Raw genomic sequence first — 18,293 nt, 5'->3', positions numbered from 1 at the left:
AGTCATTGTCTATTTATCACCCCAGGTAAAACTTAGCCGTTAGCTAGATGCTCTAGCACAGCTAATAGTTAGTTGTTGGAATCCAAGCTGCTCAACAGCACCTTTAAACCATTGAGCGAACGCTCGAACCCCCTTCACTTGTGAACTTCAATGTACGTAGTACATGTGTAGCATAGTTTGATTATTCGGCTTTTGTTCTTTTGTATGTATTTTGGTAAAATTGTGCTTGCGTATGAACCACAGCAATCTATATATGCTCACAAATGGCATTACGACCGATTAAGGATCTTTTTAAATATAGCAAATTATATAAATCAAACCAGGATGAATAATTCTCGATTCCACTACTGAATTTAGAAAAAAAAAATGCAAACACTTATATATTCCGTTCTGCTCTAACTAGTCTCCTCAGCCAAAAACGATGTGACAAGTCTTGTGCAACAGCAAACCTAACATGACTTAACCCTTTTCCACTAGGATTCTACCGCGGTAGGAGTGTGTAACTACCTCACTACCCCTCTGGCCTCTGCGGTGTTCTCTTCAACTCTACTTTGTCTGCCCTCCCGTGGTGACCTTTGTGTGTGCAAATATCATCTTTGTGAATAATGTGTTGTTGTTTTTTTATCATCGGACGACGCATGCTATATATAATAATTCATGGCTCAAAGGCATATTATATTTCATGGGCCATATTCCTTGCTCTGAGAGTTTCGTGGGTCCGATTCACTCACCCCACACACGTCCAAGAGTTGGGCCCAATAATGCTAAAATACTGTAGCCGGGCCTCACACCACACAAGTCACACGGCACGGAACCGACCCTGGGCCCCGCGGCGGAAAGTCTCGCTCTCGCCCAACTCTCCGACAACGCCGTGGCAACGGAAGAATTCTGGCCTTGCTTTCAAAGCGCTAGCTAGCGCTACAAAATAATATCGCATGCATGGTGTGCTAAATGAAGTCTATTTGTAAAAATTTTTCAGAAATGGGTGTAACTTTTCGCGACGAATTTAATGATAGTAATTAATTGATGATCTGCTACAGTAATTATCCTCTACATCGCGCGTCAAAGGCCTCGTTAGATTCTTCAGAGTCACTAACGCGGGGTTCTAGAGTTGGTTTTGTAAACTGATTTTATTTGACACCGTAATTAACGGTCAAAATGTCACTATTCACTGTACTCCTGCCTGACAAAGGAGCCGGCAGAGTGGACCATGACGAACGAACCCGCAAGGCCACACACTCCCATGCCCAGCCGGGCAGCCGGCCAGCCCACCCCCCGCAGCCCCGCTCCCCAGCGTCGCGACGCGCGCGGGCGGCCGCCCGTGGCGAGGGCGGCCTACCTGCAGGCTGCAGCCACCACCTACGGCCAGCGGCTGCCTGCAGTGGACTGACGATTAGAGCGCGTGCGCAGTATAAAGCTCCGCTCGCCCCGGGGGCGCGGCTCCAGTGTGCCTGCCCCTTGTTCCTATCGCGTGGTGCGACCCCGGGATCCCCTCGTGCTCCCCTGTCCCCCTCCGCCGCCCTGAGCGGAGGGACCCCGCAGATCCCATCGAAATTCACGGCCGCATCCAGGTCGGCCCTCCCCCGGCTCCCGGCGGCGACCAATTCTCCCCCTGGTATGGCATCTCTGACTCGCTGCACCCTATTGCTGTTCATCCTTTCTTTCAAGCACTCCAGTCCTGCGCTTGGACGGCGGCTAGTCGGCGATCTTGTTCGCTTTAAGGTTCGAGGTCGGCGTCTGGGCCGGCCGATTCGGCGATGCTGGGCTCTCGGGGGCGAATTCTTGTCTCTAGGATTGTTAATTGGTGTTTCTTGGGTTAAAGCGATTTCTGTGAGCTAACAGAGCAACCGTGATGAGTTGGTTAGGTGTATCGCCGTGAGTTGTTTGAGCACTCTGAATCTAACATGGAGGTGCAACTACTGTTGCCCATGGGTGGACACATGATGGAGCACCCTAAGTATTGAAGAGGCTGAATTTCCCCTGTTAGGGGTATGTAGAGTTGGAATTTCTGCGAAAGGAGGATTAGGCATGGAATTGTGATATTCCTTCTACTGATTTCGCAGATAGGTAGATCGTGTGGATATGCTTATCTTTGCACTCTATGCTTGCTTGCAAAAGAGATTTGTGTTTCTGAACACGTGCAGAACTGCCAAACAGGAAAGGCGGTTCTCCTGATATGTTTGAATGTGGGGAGGGTAGTTAATACAACATATTTGTGCAATATCTTGATGGTACTTTGCAGAAGTAGATTAGCTTTCTGGTGTGGTTTTATGGTTCATAATTAGTGGAGCCATAGAGAACCACGGTACACCAATTACTTTTCAATATAGCTGAACTGCATCAATGATTGTTTCCGGCGTTACAGTTTACGTTAGTCCTTCTATTCCATGCAGTCCAAAAAACAGGGATCTTTCATTTGTCCTGTGCGTGCTTGACATACATGCCGCGCAATACGACATAGATGGTTTTGTGGCATTTTTGGTATATTGTTATTTCATCCTGAGTAGTAGAGTTTGATTTGGATAATTGGATTTGGGGTGATGACTTGTGCAATAATTGTTGTATCTGATGGAGTGTCGCGACTCCTGCAGATGCCCTAAAGGCGTCAATTGGGTCTAGAGCTGATAGTTTGGTAGCTGTCAGCCGAGTGGTTGAGTTGCGTATTCTGGGTGGTTGCTTCCATGTGGTCTTCCCAATTGGAGCTAGGATTTAGTCATCTGCAAGCTTTTTTGAACCATGAAAGGCTCGGCTTCCATTTCGGTTGTAGATGTAACCAACCCCCTATTAAAGATAGCGTAGGACCAGTGCAATAACTGATTTTTGAGGGCAATAACTGCCGTGTTGGATGGCGTTTCTAAACTTGCATGGATACACTAAAGCTACTAATCATCCCGAGAGTTGAGATTCGATGGAAAAGTGGAAATCTGTCCCTACTCGCTAGATACTCAGCCATACAGCCATGTGTCTGTGATTGTGCAGCCTCATGCAGAGTTACGGAGATGATGAGATAATAGAAAGCCTGGGTTTGTGTATGTGAATCATGTGTTTTCACACTAATATGCATAAAGGTGATGTCATGTCCTGTAACGGCAGATTGTTGCTGGCCATGATTGGCGGTCACCTTGCAATATTGCTAAGCTTCTGACGGAACTGAAATTAAGTGATACCATTTCTTGAATAGCAACAGCATGCTTACATCTGATCGGTAGTGTTGGCCATTATTGGCGGTCACCTTTCAATAGTGCTAAGCTTCTGATGGAACTGAAATTAAGTGATAGTGTTTCTTTCAAGCAAACTGTGCTAACTCTCAAGTCTTGAATGGCAACAGCATGCTTACATCTGATCAGTAATGTTGATTTTTTTTGCAGTTATCGTTTCTCCTACCCTTCATGATGTTTAGATAATCAGCGGTGCTGGGTTTTAGCCCTGTTTTGAAATCTTAAATCCTGCTAAGGATTCAGTCTTAGCCGTGAAGGATGAATGGCTCAAATGGTTCCCAAGAGCATCATGTCAATGGAGAGGAGGGAGTGCATCATGTTAGCCGGCCCATTCTGAACAATGGACCAAAGCACCGTCCATTGACCCTCATGAGGCGTTGCCGTGGTGTAGCATGTGTAGCGATTATACTGTCAACAGCATTCTTATTGATAGTCTACTTGGCCCCTATAACTACTTTTGTTGTGCGGCTGTTCAGCGTGCATTACAGCCGAAAGGCGACTTCCATTCTGTTTGGAATTTGGTTATCTTTATGGCCATTCTTGTTTGAGAAGATAAACAAAACCAAGGTTGTCTTCTCTGGTGAAAATGTGACTCCAAAAAGGCGTGTATTGTTATTTGCTAACCACAGGACTGAAGTTGACTGGATGTACTTGTGGGATCTTGCACTGCGGAAAGGCTATTTAGGATATATCAAGTACATACTTAAGAGCAGCTTGATGAAGTTACCTATTTTTAGCTGGGCATTTCACATTTTCGAGTTTATCCCGGTAGAACGGAAATGGGAGATTGATGAAGCAATTATCCAGAACAAATTATCAACATTTAAGAACCCCAGAGATCCTATCTGGTTGGCGGTTTTTCCTGAAGGCACAGATTATACGTAAGGCATAATTATCTTTGAAACTAATTGTTTGTATATTTGTCATGTAATCCACATGCATGACTGAACATATAATTAATAACTTATATTCAATGTCTTAAATTTCCGTAGTCACTGATTACCAAATCAAAAATTACATGTGATCATCCATTTCTACATTGCTTCTGCGTGTTGCTTGTCATTTTATTGAATGTGCATGATTCTTCCTCTTTTCCTATATTTGTTTGCTGATTGCTCATTCTATCTTAGTGAGAAGAAATGCATCAAGAGCCAAGAGTACGCTTCAGAGCATGGTTTACCTAAGCTAGAACATGTCCTCCTTCCGAAGACAAAGGGGTTCATTTGTTGCTTGCAACAGCTGAGATGTTCCTTAGATGCAGGTGAACACCATGTTCCCCCTTCTTCTCGTTCCATGGATGCATGATACATTTGCTGGCATGATGTGTGTTACTGTCGCTAGATTTTTCTTTTTCTTTTTCCCTTTAGCAGCAGAGTATTTATCAACTAATAGCTATAAACTTACATTAGAAAGTTCATCTCTTGAGTTTTAGAAGTTGTATCCATTATATGAGATGTTAATTCTTAAAAATCTATATTCACTCTCTGTCAGATTGCTATGTTTTGAGTATGTTATAAGCATTGTTAGAACCCATAGAGGTTCTTGAAAAGATCATATGTGGTGTTAATTCTGAAAAATCTATATTCACACTGTGCTATTGTTATGGTTTTGTCTTGAGTAGAAAGTACATGGGTTTCAGCTCCTGAAATAGAATGAAATACATTCTTCACTGTTATAGCCATCTAATTATGATTTTGAGTTAACGAGAAACAGGCATATTTTGCTTCCAAAGTGAAGTAAGCAAGTCAGATGTTGTACAGTCTCTCTGTAGTCCAGTTATTAGTATCTGAACCAGTATGTATGTACTATCATTTCCAAAATATCTCATCATTGTTGCTGATAGGACCAATATACTTGAATTCCGTAACCTGAATATAGCTACTTTGTAGTTTCCAAAGCGATTCTTTTCCATTTCTGCAATGTGTTTTGGCTTAGTTCTACTCTTGTTTATATTTGACTCCTGAGTCCTGACATGCCTTTCTTGCAGTCTACGATGTCACAATCGCATACAAGCATCGACTGCCAGATTTTCTGGACAACGTTTATGGCGTTGATCCCTCTGAAGTCCACATCCACATCAGGACGGTTCAGCTCTCTGACATCCCCACATCGGAGGACGAAATAACTGAATGGATGATAGAGAGGTTCAGGCAGAAGGACCAGCTCCTGTCAGATTTTCTCGCGAAGGGCCACTTCCCTGATGAAGGAACTGAAGGAGATCTATCCACACCGAAGTGCCTAGCAAACTTTTTCACCATAGTCGGCTTGACGGGCATCTGCCTCTACCTAACTCTTTGCTCATCTGTGTGGTTCAAGGTATATGTCGTAGCGAGCTGCGCTTACCTTTCCTTTATTACCTATTACTCCATACTACCACCACAACTGGTAGGCTCACCGGAGGGTGCCAAAAAGGCTGTGTAGAAGATGATGTAGCTTTTGACTGAAAACTGTATATCCGCCAAAGATGCTTACTGCTGGAAGTCATGGCGTGTGCCATCTTAAGGTTTCCGTTCTTCTGTAAAGCGATGATATGTGTATGGAGAAATTTTCTGGTGGTTCATCAGTGTAGGAGTAGGACTATTATCTCAAGGCGGTGAAACGCGCTGTGAGCTAGAGATTGAACATTGACATGATACTGGACGGAGCTAATTTTCATCCGCAGTTTCATCATATGTCTTGACTGGAAATGCGATGAGCTGATCTTTTCTGTGCTTCACCGGTGGACCGCTGGTTCTCGATGGTGGGCTGGAGGTGTAGAGCTCCGTGTGAATTTATCAACATATTCCTTATGTTACCCTGTGATTCTTTTTATGTTGTTATTTAAATTAACTCAGAGGTTAACCAACAAGGTCGTTGTAGTATAGTGGTGAGTATTCCCGCCTGTCACGCGGGCGACCCGGGTTCGATCCCCGGCAACGGCGAGTTTTTTTCATTTTGTTCAGACGCAAACCAAGATGAATTTGATACGCTACGCTTCAGTTCTTCCACGTACGCCTATACAGCTCGCAGTCCAGAAGTCAAAATACGTCGCCGTCTCAATTGAAGGCACATAAATCAATTACGAAGTTACATGTCAAGCGCTTCCATCCTTTTTGAAAACAACATGTGAGGTACATGTAAATTCGGGAGAAATTCTTTTTGAAAGAGACGTTTTTCTTCAAGAAAATCCTTGTAAAAAAACTGATTCCCTCTGCCTTTCCAACCATCATCGTTCAGCTTTTCCAAGGGCGTAATTTAGTGAAAATCATCACACTCGAGTTGTTTCACCTCACCTATCCCCTCTCACCCTCTGACAACTCCACATCCGTTCGCTGCAGTAGGGCGTCCATCAAACGCGGACGCTTTCCATTAGATACTATAGCTAACTTTAACTATTAATTATATGTATTAAATAAATATAGTTTACAAAACTAACTTCACAACCCCTGCGCTACTTGGCGAGACGAATACAATGAGATCTTTGACCGTATGATTAAAGGACAGTTAATGTAGCATTATTGTAGTCAATCATCGATTAATTACCGTCATTAGATTCATCGCGAAAAGTTACACTCGTCTCTGAAAAAATTTATAAATAAACTTTATTTATTTAGTACTTCATACATACGAGATTCTCTTCTAACGTTAGACAACGCTAGAGAACCAAACAAGGCCATTGTTTATGGCCATTGTTTATGGTTGGCTCGCGTAACTCTGAACCATCCCCGTACGCCTCAATCTGACGATACCAGTCGGTACATGGCTAGCCACGTCACCGAGCACGGCACGCGAGCTGCCCCGGCGGTTTGAACTGATCACCGGATGACATGGAAGGGGGCAGAGGAAGCACATGGCGTTAAGCAATGAGCACCCCATCGCCTCCTAGCTCACAACTGAGATGTGAGCCCTCGAGCTCGCCGCATCTAACCGATCCAAGTTCCATTCCAACGTGGGATCGCCGAAGCCAACGCATCCGCCCGTTGCCTTCGTTCCCATAGCATCCAGTCCAGCACGTCGCCACGCGAGCCCGTCCGCCCCCGCACATCGATCGCCTCGTCGTGCCCGTGCCCGTGCCCGTCCACGCTGCCTCCTGCTCCTGCGTGCGCGCCGCTCCCTCGTCAAGGCGCCAAAACCTCCGCCAGCACACACCTCCGCCGCTAGGCCACGGAGCGGCAGGGCATGGAGGACCGCGCCACGGCCAATGTCCGCGTGGACGGCGCGCCGGCGGAGGCGACTCTCGGGGGCGGGGAGCTGCGGTGGCGCCGCGCGGGAAGCGGCGGCGCGGCGGGGGAGCGGGCGCTGTCGCTGGAGCGCGACGTGCTCGGGGTCGAGGCGAGGGGGAAGGAGGTCGTCGTGAGGGCCTTCGTGGCGGCGGGCGCGGCCAGGGCGAGGTCGTGCGCGCCCGGCGCGGGCGCGGGAGGGAAGGGAGCCGGGAGGCGGTGCAGGCGGGACTTCGTGCTCGAGATGGCCGACGGCGAGGGCGCCGCCGCGGCGTGGGGCGAGAGGCTGGCACGCTGCCTCGACTCGTTCGGTGCGTGTGTGCCTCCGTGCTCAGGCTCGACGGGAGACGACTCCCCTGTTTAGATTTTCACCGATTGCTCACGTCTGTGCTGAAATTTTCACCCGCAGGCCGCCCCAAGAGATTGTTCGTCTTCGTCAACCCCTTCGGCGGCAGGAAATGCGCGAAGAAGATCTACGACTCGGAAATCAAGCCTCTGTTTGAAGCTGCTGGCGTGAGCATCACCGTGCAAGGTTCAGCATGCAAATATGGGCGCATTTCCATGAATTTTATCAAGTTTGTTTCTTTTTCTCATGGTTTTTGCGGTTATATAGATCCGTTTTGTTCGTGATCTGTTTCAGAGACGGAGTGCCAGGGACATGCCCGGGAGGTGGCGTCTTCCCTCGACCTTGGAAAGTACGACGGCATTGTCTGCGTTAGCGGCGACGGTGTCCTCGTGGAGGTTAGTGCCACACCACTGATGATGTTGCAGCAGCCTGTGCTCTGAATATTTAAGTGCGTATAACGTGTGTTCATGGCTGGCATGGCGAGGCTTCAGACTAGAGCGCTGACTTTGCGATTGTCGATCCTGATTAGCTAGTGCAAGTTGACTTCAATCTGATAAATCTCAAATTTTATAGAGCTCATGTGGAGTGCGGTTGTTTTAGTAAGTTTTAAAACCGTGCTTGTTAGTTGTTCCACGGTCAACGTTGTGTTGCACTTGACATGATAAACCTTCCTTACAAATGCCTTCCGAAGACTCTTGAATAAGTAGTATGTTATCTGAAAGTGTACTGTACTGACACTATGCATGGCATCAGCATGTTCTCCTGATACTGGTTCCGGGTTTTAGTCCCTGGAACGTACTCTAAAAAACATCTGGTTCCAGTCATTCTTACCGTTAACATCTGCAAGGGAACGTGTAACCTGTTGCAACTTGCAAATGAGGTTCATATTTGTTTCTGGTGCTGTGATTTCTGATGTACTCCTAGGTAGTAAATGGAATTCTTCAACGAACAGATTGGGAGGAGGCGATAAAGATGCCAATTGGGGTAGTTCCAGCAGGTACGAACAATCTTACTATTAATTGAAGGCTCATTTTAAACCTCCACGTAAAGCTACTTAGAATCTTAGGTGGATAGTTTAAAAATAGAGAATTCTAAAAATTCTCGCAAAAATCAGAAACATCATGCCATTAATCCATCAACTCTAATAATAATAGTCATTAGATCTACTATCTTTTCTAATAAATTATCCATCTCTACCATTATAAAAAATAGATTAAAGTAGCTCGATACTCATCTCTGTCATAATAAAAAAATCTAAAGTAACTCACTAATCTTCGTGTAAATTACCCACCTATACCATTACAAAAATAAACCCCCTAAATTTGCATATAAATTATGCAATTATGCCATTATTAATAGTTAAAATAACCTCTAAATCTGAATCTAAATTATATAATTATAATAAAATATAAGTGCACCAATATAACATTCTAAATTAATATTTATATCATTATTAATATATTACTTATGTTATTATTTATATAAAAAGTACTATATCATGGTGTCACCATGTATTTAGTTATGATGAAAAAGATAAAAATAGCAATTTACAAACAAATAGTTTAATTAAATATATATCAAACACACATGGAGGTGTGATTCAAAATAAAATCTATTGCAACTAGATAATGATACATATGTATTTTAGAGTATGTGTTAGAATATTTAGTAGATAAATGAGGGCATGCGGTAGATAATTAAAGTTATTAGCTATAACATTTATTTTTATATTAATTAGCCCGTGTAGAAGCACGGGTTGATAGGCTAGTGTAAACTAAAGCATTAGCACAAGAAAATTATGAAAGCGACCAAATAGGCATGGTCTTGTCATGTGTGCAGGTACAGGAAATGGCATGGCCAAATCACTTCTGCATGCTGCCGGTGAGACGTGCTCAGTTTCAAATGCTGTATTGGCAATTATCAAAGGTCATCTCTCTATTCCTTTCGTTATCATGCACAAAAGTAGAGTCATGCGGATTTCCTGCGGAGAATCTTATAGAACACAAACTCCTCGTTATACACAGGTTACAAGCAGTCCTTGGATGTTTGTACTATTTTGCAAGGGGAGAAGAAATTTTTCAGTGTCTTGTTGATGACTTGGGGTACGCAACAAACTTTATAAAGCAGTGTCAAATTCCTAAGGAACTTTTCTGGTAGCTATCTGATTAACTTTTGAGAGAAAAAACAAAAATCGTCATAGGTTTGGTGGCCGACATAGATATTGAGTCTGAGAAATACAGGTGGATGGGAAGTGCACGCTTCGACTTCTATGTATGTACTGAACCATTCCTATTTCTTGGCAGTTCTTTCGTTTATCATCTCTGAAAGATCTAGGCCTTGCTTCTTGTCCTTCTTTTCATGAATTCGTATCCAAATCCTTGCTGACATCATTTAGACTTGTTAATTATGTCGAGTAATGACATGGCTGACATCATTTAGACTTGTCCTTCTGGTTTTCTTTTCTTTGATGTTTGGGTATGTGGTAACAAGCTCTAGCCTTATTTCAGGCTGTGGTTCGCATTATGAGCTTGCGAAAGTACTGTGGAAGTATTCAGTTCGTACCTGCCCCAGGCTATGAGTCATATGGAGAACCTGTCAAGCAAGTCGAGAATTCCATCCTAGAGTCTCTGGAGCAAAGTGGAAAATCCCACCCGTCTTCTTATCCAGGTCCATCAGTTGAGTTTCAAGCTTCAGACTGGAGATTTGTTGATGGTCCATTTGTTGCAGTCTGGATAAACAATGTGCCATGGGCTGCCGAGGATATAATGGCAGCTCCTGAAGCAAAGGTAACCGAATAGTATGCTCTAGCAATAGCAATACTTTATCAAGGGTGCCCTTGTCCTTTTTGTATTTTGAAATCTGTGCTTCTGCATGATTGGTACAAAATCATTATGCACCATCTATTTGAGTGTTCAGTTCCATATGCTTCTGGCGAGTGCTTTTATCAGTCTTGAATTTAGTACATTTGACTTAAGGAAGCTGAAAAATGTGATTGTGTTGCAGTTCTCAGATGGCTGTATGGATGCAATCATACTCAGAGATTGTCCAAAGGCTGATCTTTTAGCTCTACTGATGAAGATGAGCGATGGTAGCTATGTCAAATCACCATATGTTACATATCTCAAGGTTAGTTTCTCTCATCCAGTAACAGTTGGACATTGCGACTTACAGTGACATTTTCCCAAAGTTAAAAAGATAACATAGTAGGCTATATTTTTAACTGAATATTGTAATGATTGATGGAATAAAAGGCACTTCAACTTATGTCTTGTTGCGAGTGCAGGATGATTAATTTATCACTATTTAGGTCTTTCATCTCTTCTCAATCCATTAGTTCATCGGTAGCAAGGAAACGACACCCCCTTACTGGCTTACTGTGACTTCTGCAGGTGAGATCATTTAAATTATCTCCAGGCCAGCTTGTTGAGAACCCAAAAAGGGGTGGCATTATAGACGTTGACGGCGAGGTAATTGCTAGAGGAGAAGGAACGTATGGAAAGTGCCATCAAGACGTGATGGCTTATGGCTCTCCTATTCAGCTGACAGTGCACCAAGCATTGGCTACCATATATTGCCCTAACAAAATTCGGTGAAAAGATTGGCGTTGACAAAAAAAAAATGCCTACAAATTTGACGAGTTTTAGAAGAAAAATGCTCAAGTAGAAGACCACAAGAAAGGGATCTTACATTTCTTTCCCAGTGAACTGGTGCAAGTCAAACCTAAAAAAAGTTGACTTACGCTCAGACAGCTATGTCATTAATGTACGTTAGACCAAATACCCTAAAAGGCTAAAATGACCCTTTCTTCCCTTTTCCCTATCTTCTAAAGTTAATTTGTTCATGTCAATTGCTTTTATTGCTGTTTAATAATTTTATGATATATTGTTTGCGAGTTGTGACCAACAAACCAGTGTAGATAGTACGGTCATCTATCGTCATTATTATTTCTTTTGGGAATGATAATAAACTGATCGATGATGAAAAGATCATGATACGTTAAAGGGATCCACATATATCTGTACAACTCTTGAACATTTTAAAAACTCGTCATTGGAAAATAGATCCAGAAAGTAGGCACATGGTAATTCCTTCAGAATTTTATCTAGTGCATGAGGGTTGCTTAAGAGGGGTTTATTCAGAGGGACTGGATGCATTTCTAGGTGACCACAGCTTGAGTCCGGCCCCCAGAATCGGATGCCTAACTTTGGCACCTTACAGAGTACTGCAAACGCTGATGGTGATATTAAAGGTTTACTACCAGTTAATAAGAAAACTAAAACAAACCAGGACCCACATTGTCGAAAGTCGAAACAAGAAAGGGCATAGCACATTCTGTTACTCTATACATCACAAAGTTTCATCAGACTACAGGATCAAGACCTCTGGATCTTCTACCCAAAAGAAATTTCAAGTTCAGGTATGAAAGATTGTATAATTGGGTAGAATAATCTCTAACCCTTGCAAGACACACTGGTACATATATATAGGCCAAGCATGCAACCTATCGCGGATCACAGAAATATCAGGTGGGGACTCTTGCCTAGTCATACACGGTATGAACATATTTTCCGATAACTGTATGGAGCTTGACTTCAGAAGTACACCACAGCAGAGAGCGATAGCATTTACAACCAGTACCGGTACCAACCAAAAGCATTGAACGACAAAACAATAGAGCAACAAACAGATGAGGGAAGGGAAACAGTTTTAGAAACCAATGGAGAACCAACACACCCTTCTCCCATAGGCACTCGGAGTCCAAGTGCTAGAGGAGAGGAGACAATAGGGGCCGTGCAGGTTGGAAGCACAATGCGGCAACGGAGGACAGAGAGTTGACCTGGTGCGTGAGCATGGGGCACTCCACCTGATAACATTCGGTGGGGACGAGGACGCTGCAGGGGAGTGATCTCAGAGCAGTTGCTGGAAACACGTACCAGAAAGATCAGGACGGGCCGAAATGCATTCTTTTTTTTGCAGAAAGTTAGCCCTTGAAAATGAGTTGATGGAACCTTTTACCTCTATTTATCACTGGTAGCAAATCTGAAGCACGTTCAACGAATATACTTCCAGCGGATATGGACAATCTTTGGCCACCTTTCTCCATCAGGTGCTCGGCAGCTCTCCGTCAAGAGCTCACAACCGTCTATCTGTATGTGCTGGAGGGAGCTTGGCAGATCTGGAAAAGATGATACGTTGGGGCATCGTTCGATGTTGAGTCTCTTCAAACTCGAGAGGCAATTCAGATTTCTTGGCAGGGACTTCATCTTGCATTTCATCAATGATAGTTTCTCGATAGACGAGATGTTGGGATGTATGTATTAGAGAGTTAGTAGCCCAGGCCCAGGAGGCCCATGTATGTATAGTATATATCTGTACACAAGGATGAGAAAGACTCCAGAAATTTCCCCAAAAGTCTACATGGTGTCAGAGCTTTGGTGAGGAGCAGTGGCCGGCGATGGCGACCAAATCGGCCATGAAGCAAGGCTGCTCGACGGGGGCTGCCTGATCCTGGTGAGGCTGCATTATCTGGAGGTGCTCTTCTGCATGCAGGTGTGCATAGAAGGGCCAGCAAGGAGGTGAGAGCAAGGGGGCCGTTTGGTGAGGGCGACGGTCACTGCGGACGGCAGATACGGCCGGAGGTGCCCGTGGAGGCGTGAGGCAGCAATAGCAGCAAGCTTGGAGGCTCTGAACGGGATCCACGCGTAGGCATTTGAGGGAACCTGTGCAGGAGGCAGATTGCAGGTTCAGATAAGGTGTGTGCTGCTGTGCACTGGTTGCTAGCTGTGGGGGAAAGTGAAGGCTGCTTGTTGGTAGTTTATTTCTTTGCTGCTACTTGTGCTGGTGGTAGTAGACGAGAGAAGAATTTGGTGCTGTGCAGTTAGAGTAGCATGGGGGAGAATCAAGGTATTGAGATGATTCTTGGCAAACTTGTGGAATTACTTACAGAGAAAAAGAATGAGTCACAGTCCTCCTCTTCAAGCAAAGAAAATATGCCACACAGTGAGGTAGTTCAGAAACTAGAACTGATGCCAAATGACATTAAGTTAGAAGGGATAAGAAATTATTTGGCTTGGTCTAGGAGAGCATTATTGCTATTGAAGGCAAAGAAACTTGAAGGATTCGTGAATGGAAAAGTAGCTGAGCCTGAGGATAAATCAAGTGATGAATGGAAGGCCTGGGATGCTACTAACTCTTTGGTAGTTGCCTGGTTGTTTAGCTCAATGTCCCCAACCATAGCTGGATCAGTAGATACAATTGCTACTGCATCTGGTGTATGGGATGCGCTATCAAAGATGTACTCAGGTGCTGGTAATGTGATGTTATTGGTTGATACAGATGATAAGCTCTACCATCTGAAACAGGGGGAGCTATCTTTGATGGACTATGTCGCAGAGTTGAAGCACTTATGGGCTGACTTAGATTATTATGATCCTATTGAGTTGCCACATTCCGAGTGCGTGGCTTGGGTGAAGAAGTGGATGGAAAAGAAAAGAGTACTTCAGTTCTTGAGAGGCTTAAACCAGAATTTGAAGGAAGGCGTGCAAGTATGTTCCATCAATCCAGTCTTCCAAGTCTAGAAGAAGCAATAGTTGCAATGGCACAAGAAGAGACTAGACTGAATGTAATGAAGGCAAATGCTTCAGCCCCACCCCGTCCAGCTTATGTGGTGACAGGAACTCAGGAAACTAGGATATGTTATAATTGTGGTGATAAGGGCCATTTAAGCCGTGATTGTCACCAGCCATTTAAGTTTAACCGTGGAAGAGGGAGAAGCAGTGCTAGAGGTGCACTAAGAGGTGGTGGGAGCCGTGGTGGAAGAAGAGGTTATAGAGCTAACCTTGCTGCAATTGAGGAAGCAGCAATTGAAGAAACGAGGAGCCATTGTGGGAGCCGTGGGATGGCATCTGAATTTGTTACCATTCCTGTTGCTGAATTAGAAGAATTAAGGAAGCAAAAAAGAAATGAGGAGGGATCAAAATCAAATGATCAAAGACAAACCCCTTCAATTGACAGCTCAGGTACATTGGACCAAGCTTTTACATCTATACAAAATTATAATTCAGATTGGATTTTAGATTCAGGTTCATCCAGGCATGTCAAGTGAATTTGCATCATTCACACCATATCCGGATGCTCATAAAGAGACAATTCAAACTGCTGATGGTACATATCGTTCCATCAAAGGTGTTGGTACAGTGAGATGCACTCCATCCATTACACTATCATCAGTATTATATGTTCCTTCTTTTCCGGTCAATCTTGTTTCAGTAAGTTCATTAGTTGATCATATGGACTGTCGGGTTTCTCTTGATCGTGAAAATTGTTTAATTCAGGAAAGGAAGACTGGAAAACAACTTGGGACTGGAATTCGACATAATGGGCTCTGGTATCTTGATAGAAGAAAGACAGATGCAGCTATATGTCTTGCCTTGTCAGCCACTGCAAATGAAGATGAGGCTAAGGTAATGCTTTTGCATTGTCGGTTGGGACATATATCTTTTGATATCATGAGTAGAATGTTTCCTAATGAAATGTGTAAGGTATACAAACGTAAATTACTATGTGATGCATGTGAGTTTGGAAAACACACAAGAACCTCATATGTGAGCAAGGGATTACAAAGTGTGTCACCTTTTACATTAATCCACTCTGATGTGTGGACCTCTCCTGTCGTTTCAGTGAGTGGAATGAAATATTTTGTCACCTTTATTGATTGTTACTCTCGCATGACATGGTTATATCTCATCCGACATAAAAGTGAGGTGCTTAAATGTTTTAAGGACTTCTGTGCATCCATAAAGAATCAGTTTGATGCTCATGTTAAAATTATTAGAACTGACAATGGGACAGAATATGTGAACAATGAATTTAAAAGTTATCTATCTGCTGAGGGAATATTACATCAAACATCTTGTCCTGATACACCCCCACAAAATGGAGTTGCTGAAAGGGAGAATAGGCATCTCTTGGAGGTGGCTCATTCACTCATGTATACCATGAATGTCCCTAAATTCTTATGGAGTGAGGCAGTTATGACTGCTACTCATCTTATTAATCGCATGCCATCAAAAGTACTTGGTATGAGAACTCCATGTGAGATTCTTTTTGGAAAAAATGAGTTTATTGTTCCACCAAAGGTGTTTGGGTGTACTTGCTTTGTTAGGGATCATAGACCTTCTGTTGGAAAGTTGGATCCCCAAGCTGTTAAGTGCATATTTATTGGCTACTCATCTGGGCAAAAGGGATATAAATGCTGGAGCCCATCCGAGCATCGTATGTTTGTGAGTATGGATGTTACTTTTAGGGAATCAATTCCTTTCTATGGGGAGAAAACAGATTTGAGTGATCTGTTTCTTGATCTTGAGTCTCCTGATATATGCGATACATGTGAGGTTGGTAACAAAGAAGATAAAACATTAGAGACCAAGGATGTGGAGGAATCAAGGAGGAAGAAAGTTATTACTGGTTTGATCCCATGCCCAGCAGCTGTAAATAAACCAACAAGTGCAGAGATGAGTAGAACATCACATGTAGAAAGAAATTTGCAAGTGTACACGAGGAGAAGGAAAAATCCTTCGATACAACCTTCAGTTGTTGATGATGTATGTGGTAGTCAAGAGGAGACCCTACAGGTGATGGAGCAGGAACAATTTCCAGCTAATGACAATGAGGTTGATATTTCGTTAGTACCAACGGATGAAGGGATCAACACTTCTATTGATCTGCCTATTGCTATAAGGAAAGGGATGAGAAGTACCGCAGGAAAACCTCCGGCAAGATATGGTTTTGAAGATGCTAATGAGGATGAGAATGACATAGCTAATTATGTCTCATATGACACTCTTTCTTCTGCCTATAAAGTTTTTATTGCATCACTGCAATCAGTGACTATTCCAAGAGATTGGAAACAAGCAAAGGAGGATCCAAAATGGAAGAAGGCTATGCTTGAGGAGCTAGCAGCACTTGAGAAAAACAAGACATGGGAGCGTGCAATGTGTAATATGGGATACAAACAATGTAATGGGGACCACACTGTATTTTATCGACACTTTGGGAATAATATCACTATTCTTGCGGTGTATGTAGATGATATGATTATTACTGGAGATGACACTTTGGAAATAGCTCGACTAAAGGAGAATCTAAGCAAAGAATTTGAAGTCAAGGATCTAGGCCAATTACGATATTTTCTAGGAATTGAGATATTAAGGTCCCCTAGAGGGATAGTTCTTTCACAAAGGAAGTATGCACTCGATTTGCTAAATGAGACAGGTATGCTTGGATGTCGCCCTGCCTATACACCTATTGAGCAGAACCATAAGTTGTCTGCTGAATCTGGAGACCCAATCGACAAAGAGAAATATCAAAGACTTGTTGGACGTTTGATTTACTTATGCCATACAAGGCCTGATATAACATATGCGGTAAGTGTGGTAAGTAGATATATGCATAATCCCAGAAGTGCACATATGGATGCAGTCTACAGAATCTTGCGGTACTTGAAGAGTTGTCCTGGAAAAGGATTATGGTTCAAAAGAAACGGACACCTAATTGTAGAAGGCTACTGTAATGCAGATTGGGCAAGCTGTCAAGATGATATGAGGTCGACTTCTGGATATTGCACTTTTGTTGGAGGAAATCTAGTATCATGGAGGAGCAAAAAACAACCAGTGGTGTCTCGATCAACTGCAGAGGCGGAGTATAGAGCCATGTCTGTTTGTCTAAGCGAGATGCTATGGGTAAGCAACTTAGTGTCTGAATTGAAGCTAAAGGAAGGTCCCTTGAAACTTTGGTGTGATAATAGGTCTGCGATAAACATTGCTAATAATCCGGTCCAACATGATAGAACCAAGCATGTGGAAATTGATCGTTTCTTCATCAAAGAGCGGCTGGATGATGGAACACTTAAACTGAGTTATGTAGCTTCAGGTGAACAATTAGCAGATTGTCTAACAAAAGGTTTAGGAGTGAAAGAATGTGCATCAGCTTATAGCAAGATGGGGATGATTGATATTTATCGCCCATCTTGAGGGGGAGTGTTGGGCTGTATGTATTAGAGAGTTAGTAGCCCAGGCCCAGGAGGCACATGTATGTATAATATATATCTGTACACAAGGATGAGAAAGACTCCAGAAATTTCCCCAAAAGTCTACACGAGAACTTCGCAGATTCTTCGAAAGAAAAGCATTGCTCCTTCCAGGAATCTAGAGTGAGATCCGTCGGGACTGTAAAATTTTCGGATGAGAGCATATGGCTGAGCAAAACAGAGCTGCCAATACTGAGCGCCCTTTGGACACGAAACTGCAAGATGCACTCAGCGGTGAGCTTCGGGACATCTCTCAACCAAAGACGGAGAAGTTGCAGGGAAGACAAGCCTTCCAGGAAACACAGGTCCTGGATACCAAGAATTGATAGCGATTCAAGGGACGTTAGATGACCAACTGATAAGGAAGCCGAGCTCCTGCAGTTAGAAATGTAAAGATATTTCAGGTGTGGGGAGCTAACACCCAATGAATCAGCAGCAAGAAT

General features: G+C 43.4%; 2 protein-coding genes, 1 long non-coding RNA gene and 1 other non-coding gene across 4 annotated transcripts; 3 read left to right on the top strand and 1 right to left on the bottom strand.

Moving 5' to 3' along the window:
• Positions 1–1,369: 1,369 nt before the first annotated feature.
• Positions 1,370–5,890, top strand: LOC120673323 (probable 1-acyl-sn-glycerol-3-phosphate acyltransferase 5). The gene is made up of 4 exons (XM_039954105.1): positions 1,370–1,615; positions 3,369–4,099; positions 4,349–4,479; positions 5,206–5,890. The coding sequence occupies exons 2-4, from the start codon at positions 3,477–3,479 to the stop codon at positions 5,637–5,639; spliced, it is 1,188 nt and encodes a 395-aa protein (XP_039810039.1). The 5' UTR covers positions 1,370–1,615; positions 3,369–3,476; the 3' UTR covers positions 5,640–5,890.
• A 177-nt stretch (positions 5,891–6,067) lies between these two features.
• Positions 6,068–6,139, top strand: TRNAD-GUC. The gene has a single exon. It is a non-coding gene; the product is annotated as a tRNA-Asp (tRNA).
• Positions 6,140–7,057: 918 nt separating this feature from the next.
• Positions 7,058–11,610, top strand: LOC120671823 (sphingosine kinase 2-like). Its single transcript, XM_039952073.1, has 10 exons — positions 7,058–7,728; positions 7,827–7,949; positions 8,058–8,158; positions 8,688–8,760; positions 9,603–9,689; positions 9,788–9,865; positions 9,964–10,034; positions 10,271–10,549; positions 10,767–10,889; positions 11,153–11,610. Exons 1-10 carry the CDS (start codon positions 7,377–7,379, stop codon positions 11,354–11,356), a joined length of 1,491 nt encoding a protein of 496 aa, XP_039808007.1. The 5' UTR covers positions 7,058–7,376; the 3' UTR covers positions 11,357–11,610.
• A 458-nt stretch (positions 11,611–12,068) lies between these two features.
• On the bottom strand, positions 12,069–13,059 carry LOC120671824. Its single transcript, XR_005673880.1, has 2 exons — positions 12,780–13,059; positions 12,069–12,683 (listed from the first exon to the last, which is right to left on the bottom strand). It is a non-coding gene; the product is annotated as an uncharacterized LOC120671824 (long non-coding RNA).
• Positions 13,060–18,293: the final 5,234 nt, after the last annotated feature.

This window comes from Panicum virgatum, chromosome 5N, assembly GCF_016808335.1.
Source record: "Panicum virgatum strain AP13 chromosome 5N, P.virgatum_v5, whole genome shotgun sequence".
NCBI classification, from domain to species: domain Eukaryota; kingdom Viridiplantae; phylum Streptophyta; class Magnoliopsida; order Poales; family Poaceae; genus Panicum; species Panicum virgatum.
The sequence above is the reverse complement of the archived record's forward strand: the minus strand, read 5'-3'. Positions and strand labels throughout refer to the sequence as shown.

Excerpts from the sequence above, each read along its gene's own strand:
- LOC120673323 (XM_039954105.1), top strand. The coding sequence starts at position 3,477 with ATGAATGGCTCAAATGGTTCCCAAGAGCATCATGTCAATGGAGAGGAG. Across the intron at positions 4,100-4,348 it reads CCTGAAGGCACAGATTATAC|TGAGAAGAAATGCATCAAGA; the intron begins GTAAGGCATAAT and ends ATTCTATCTTAG. Across the intron at positions 4,480-5,205 it reads GAGATGTTCCTTAGATGCAG|TCTACGATGTCACAATCGCA; the intron begins GTGAACACCATG and ends CCTTTCTTGCAG.
- LOC120671823 (XM_039952073.1), top strand. The coding sequence starts at position 7,377 with ATGGAGGACCGCGCCACGGCCAATGTCCGCGTGGACGGCGCGCCGGCG. Across the intron at positions 9,866-9,963 it reads TGTCTTGTTGATGACTTGGG|GTTTGGTGGCCGACATAGAT; the intron begins GTACGCAACAAA and ends AAATCGTCATAG. Across the intron at positions 10,890-11,152 it reads CATATGTTACATATCTCAAG|GTGAGATCATTTAAATTATC; the intron begins GTTAGTTTCTCT and ends TGACTTCTGCAG.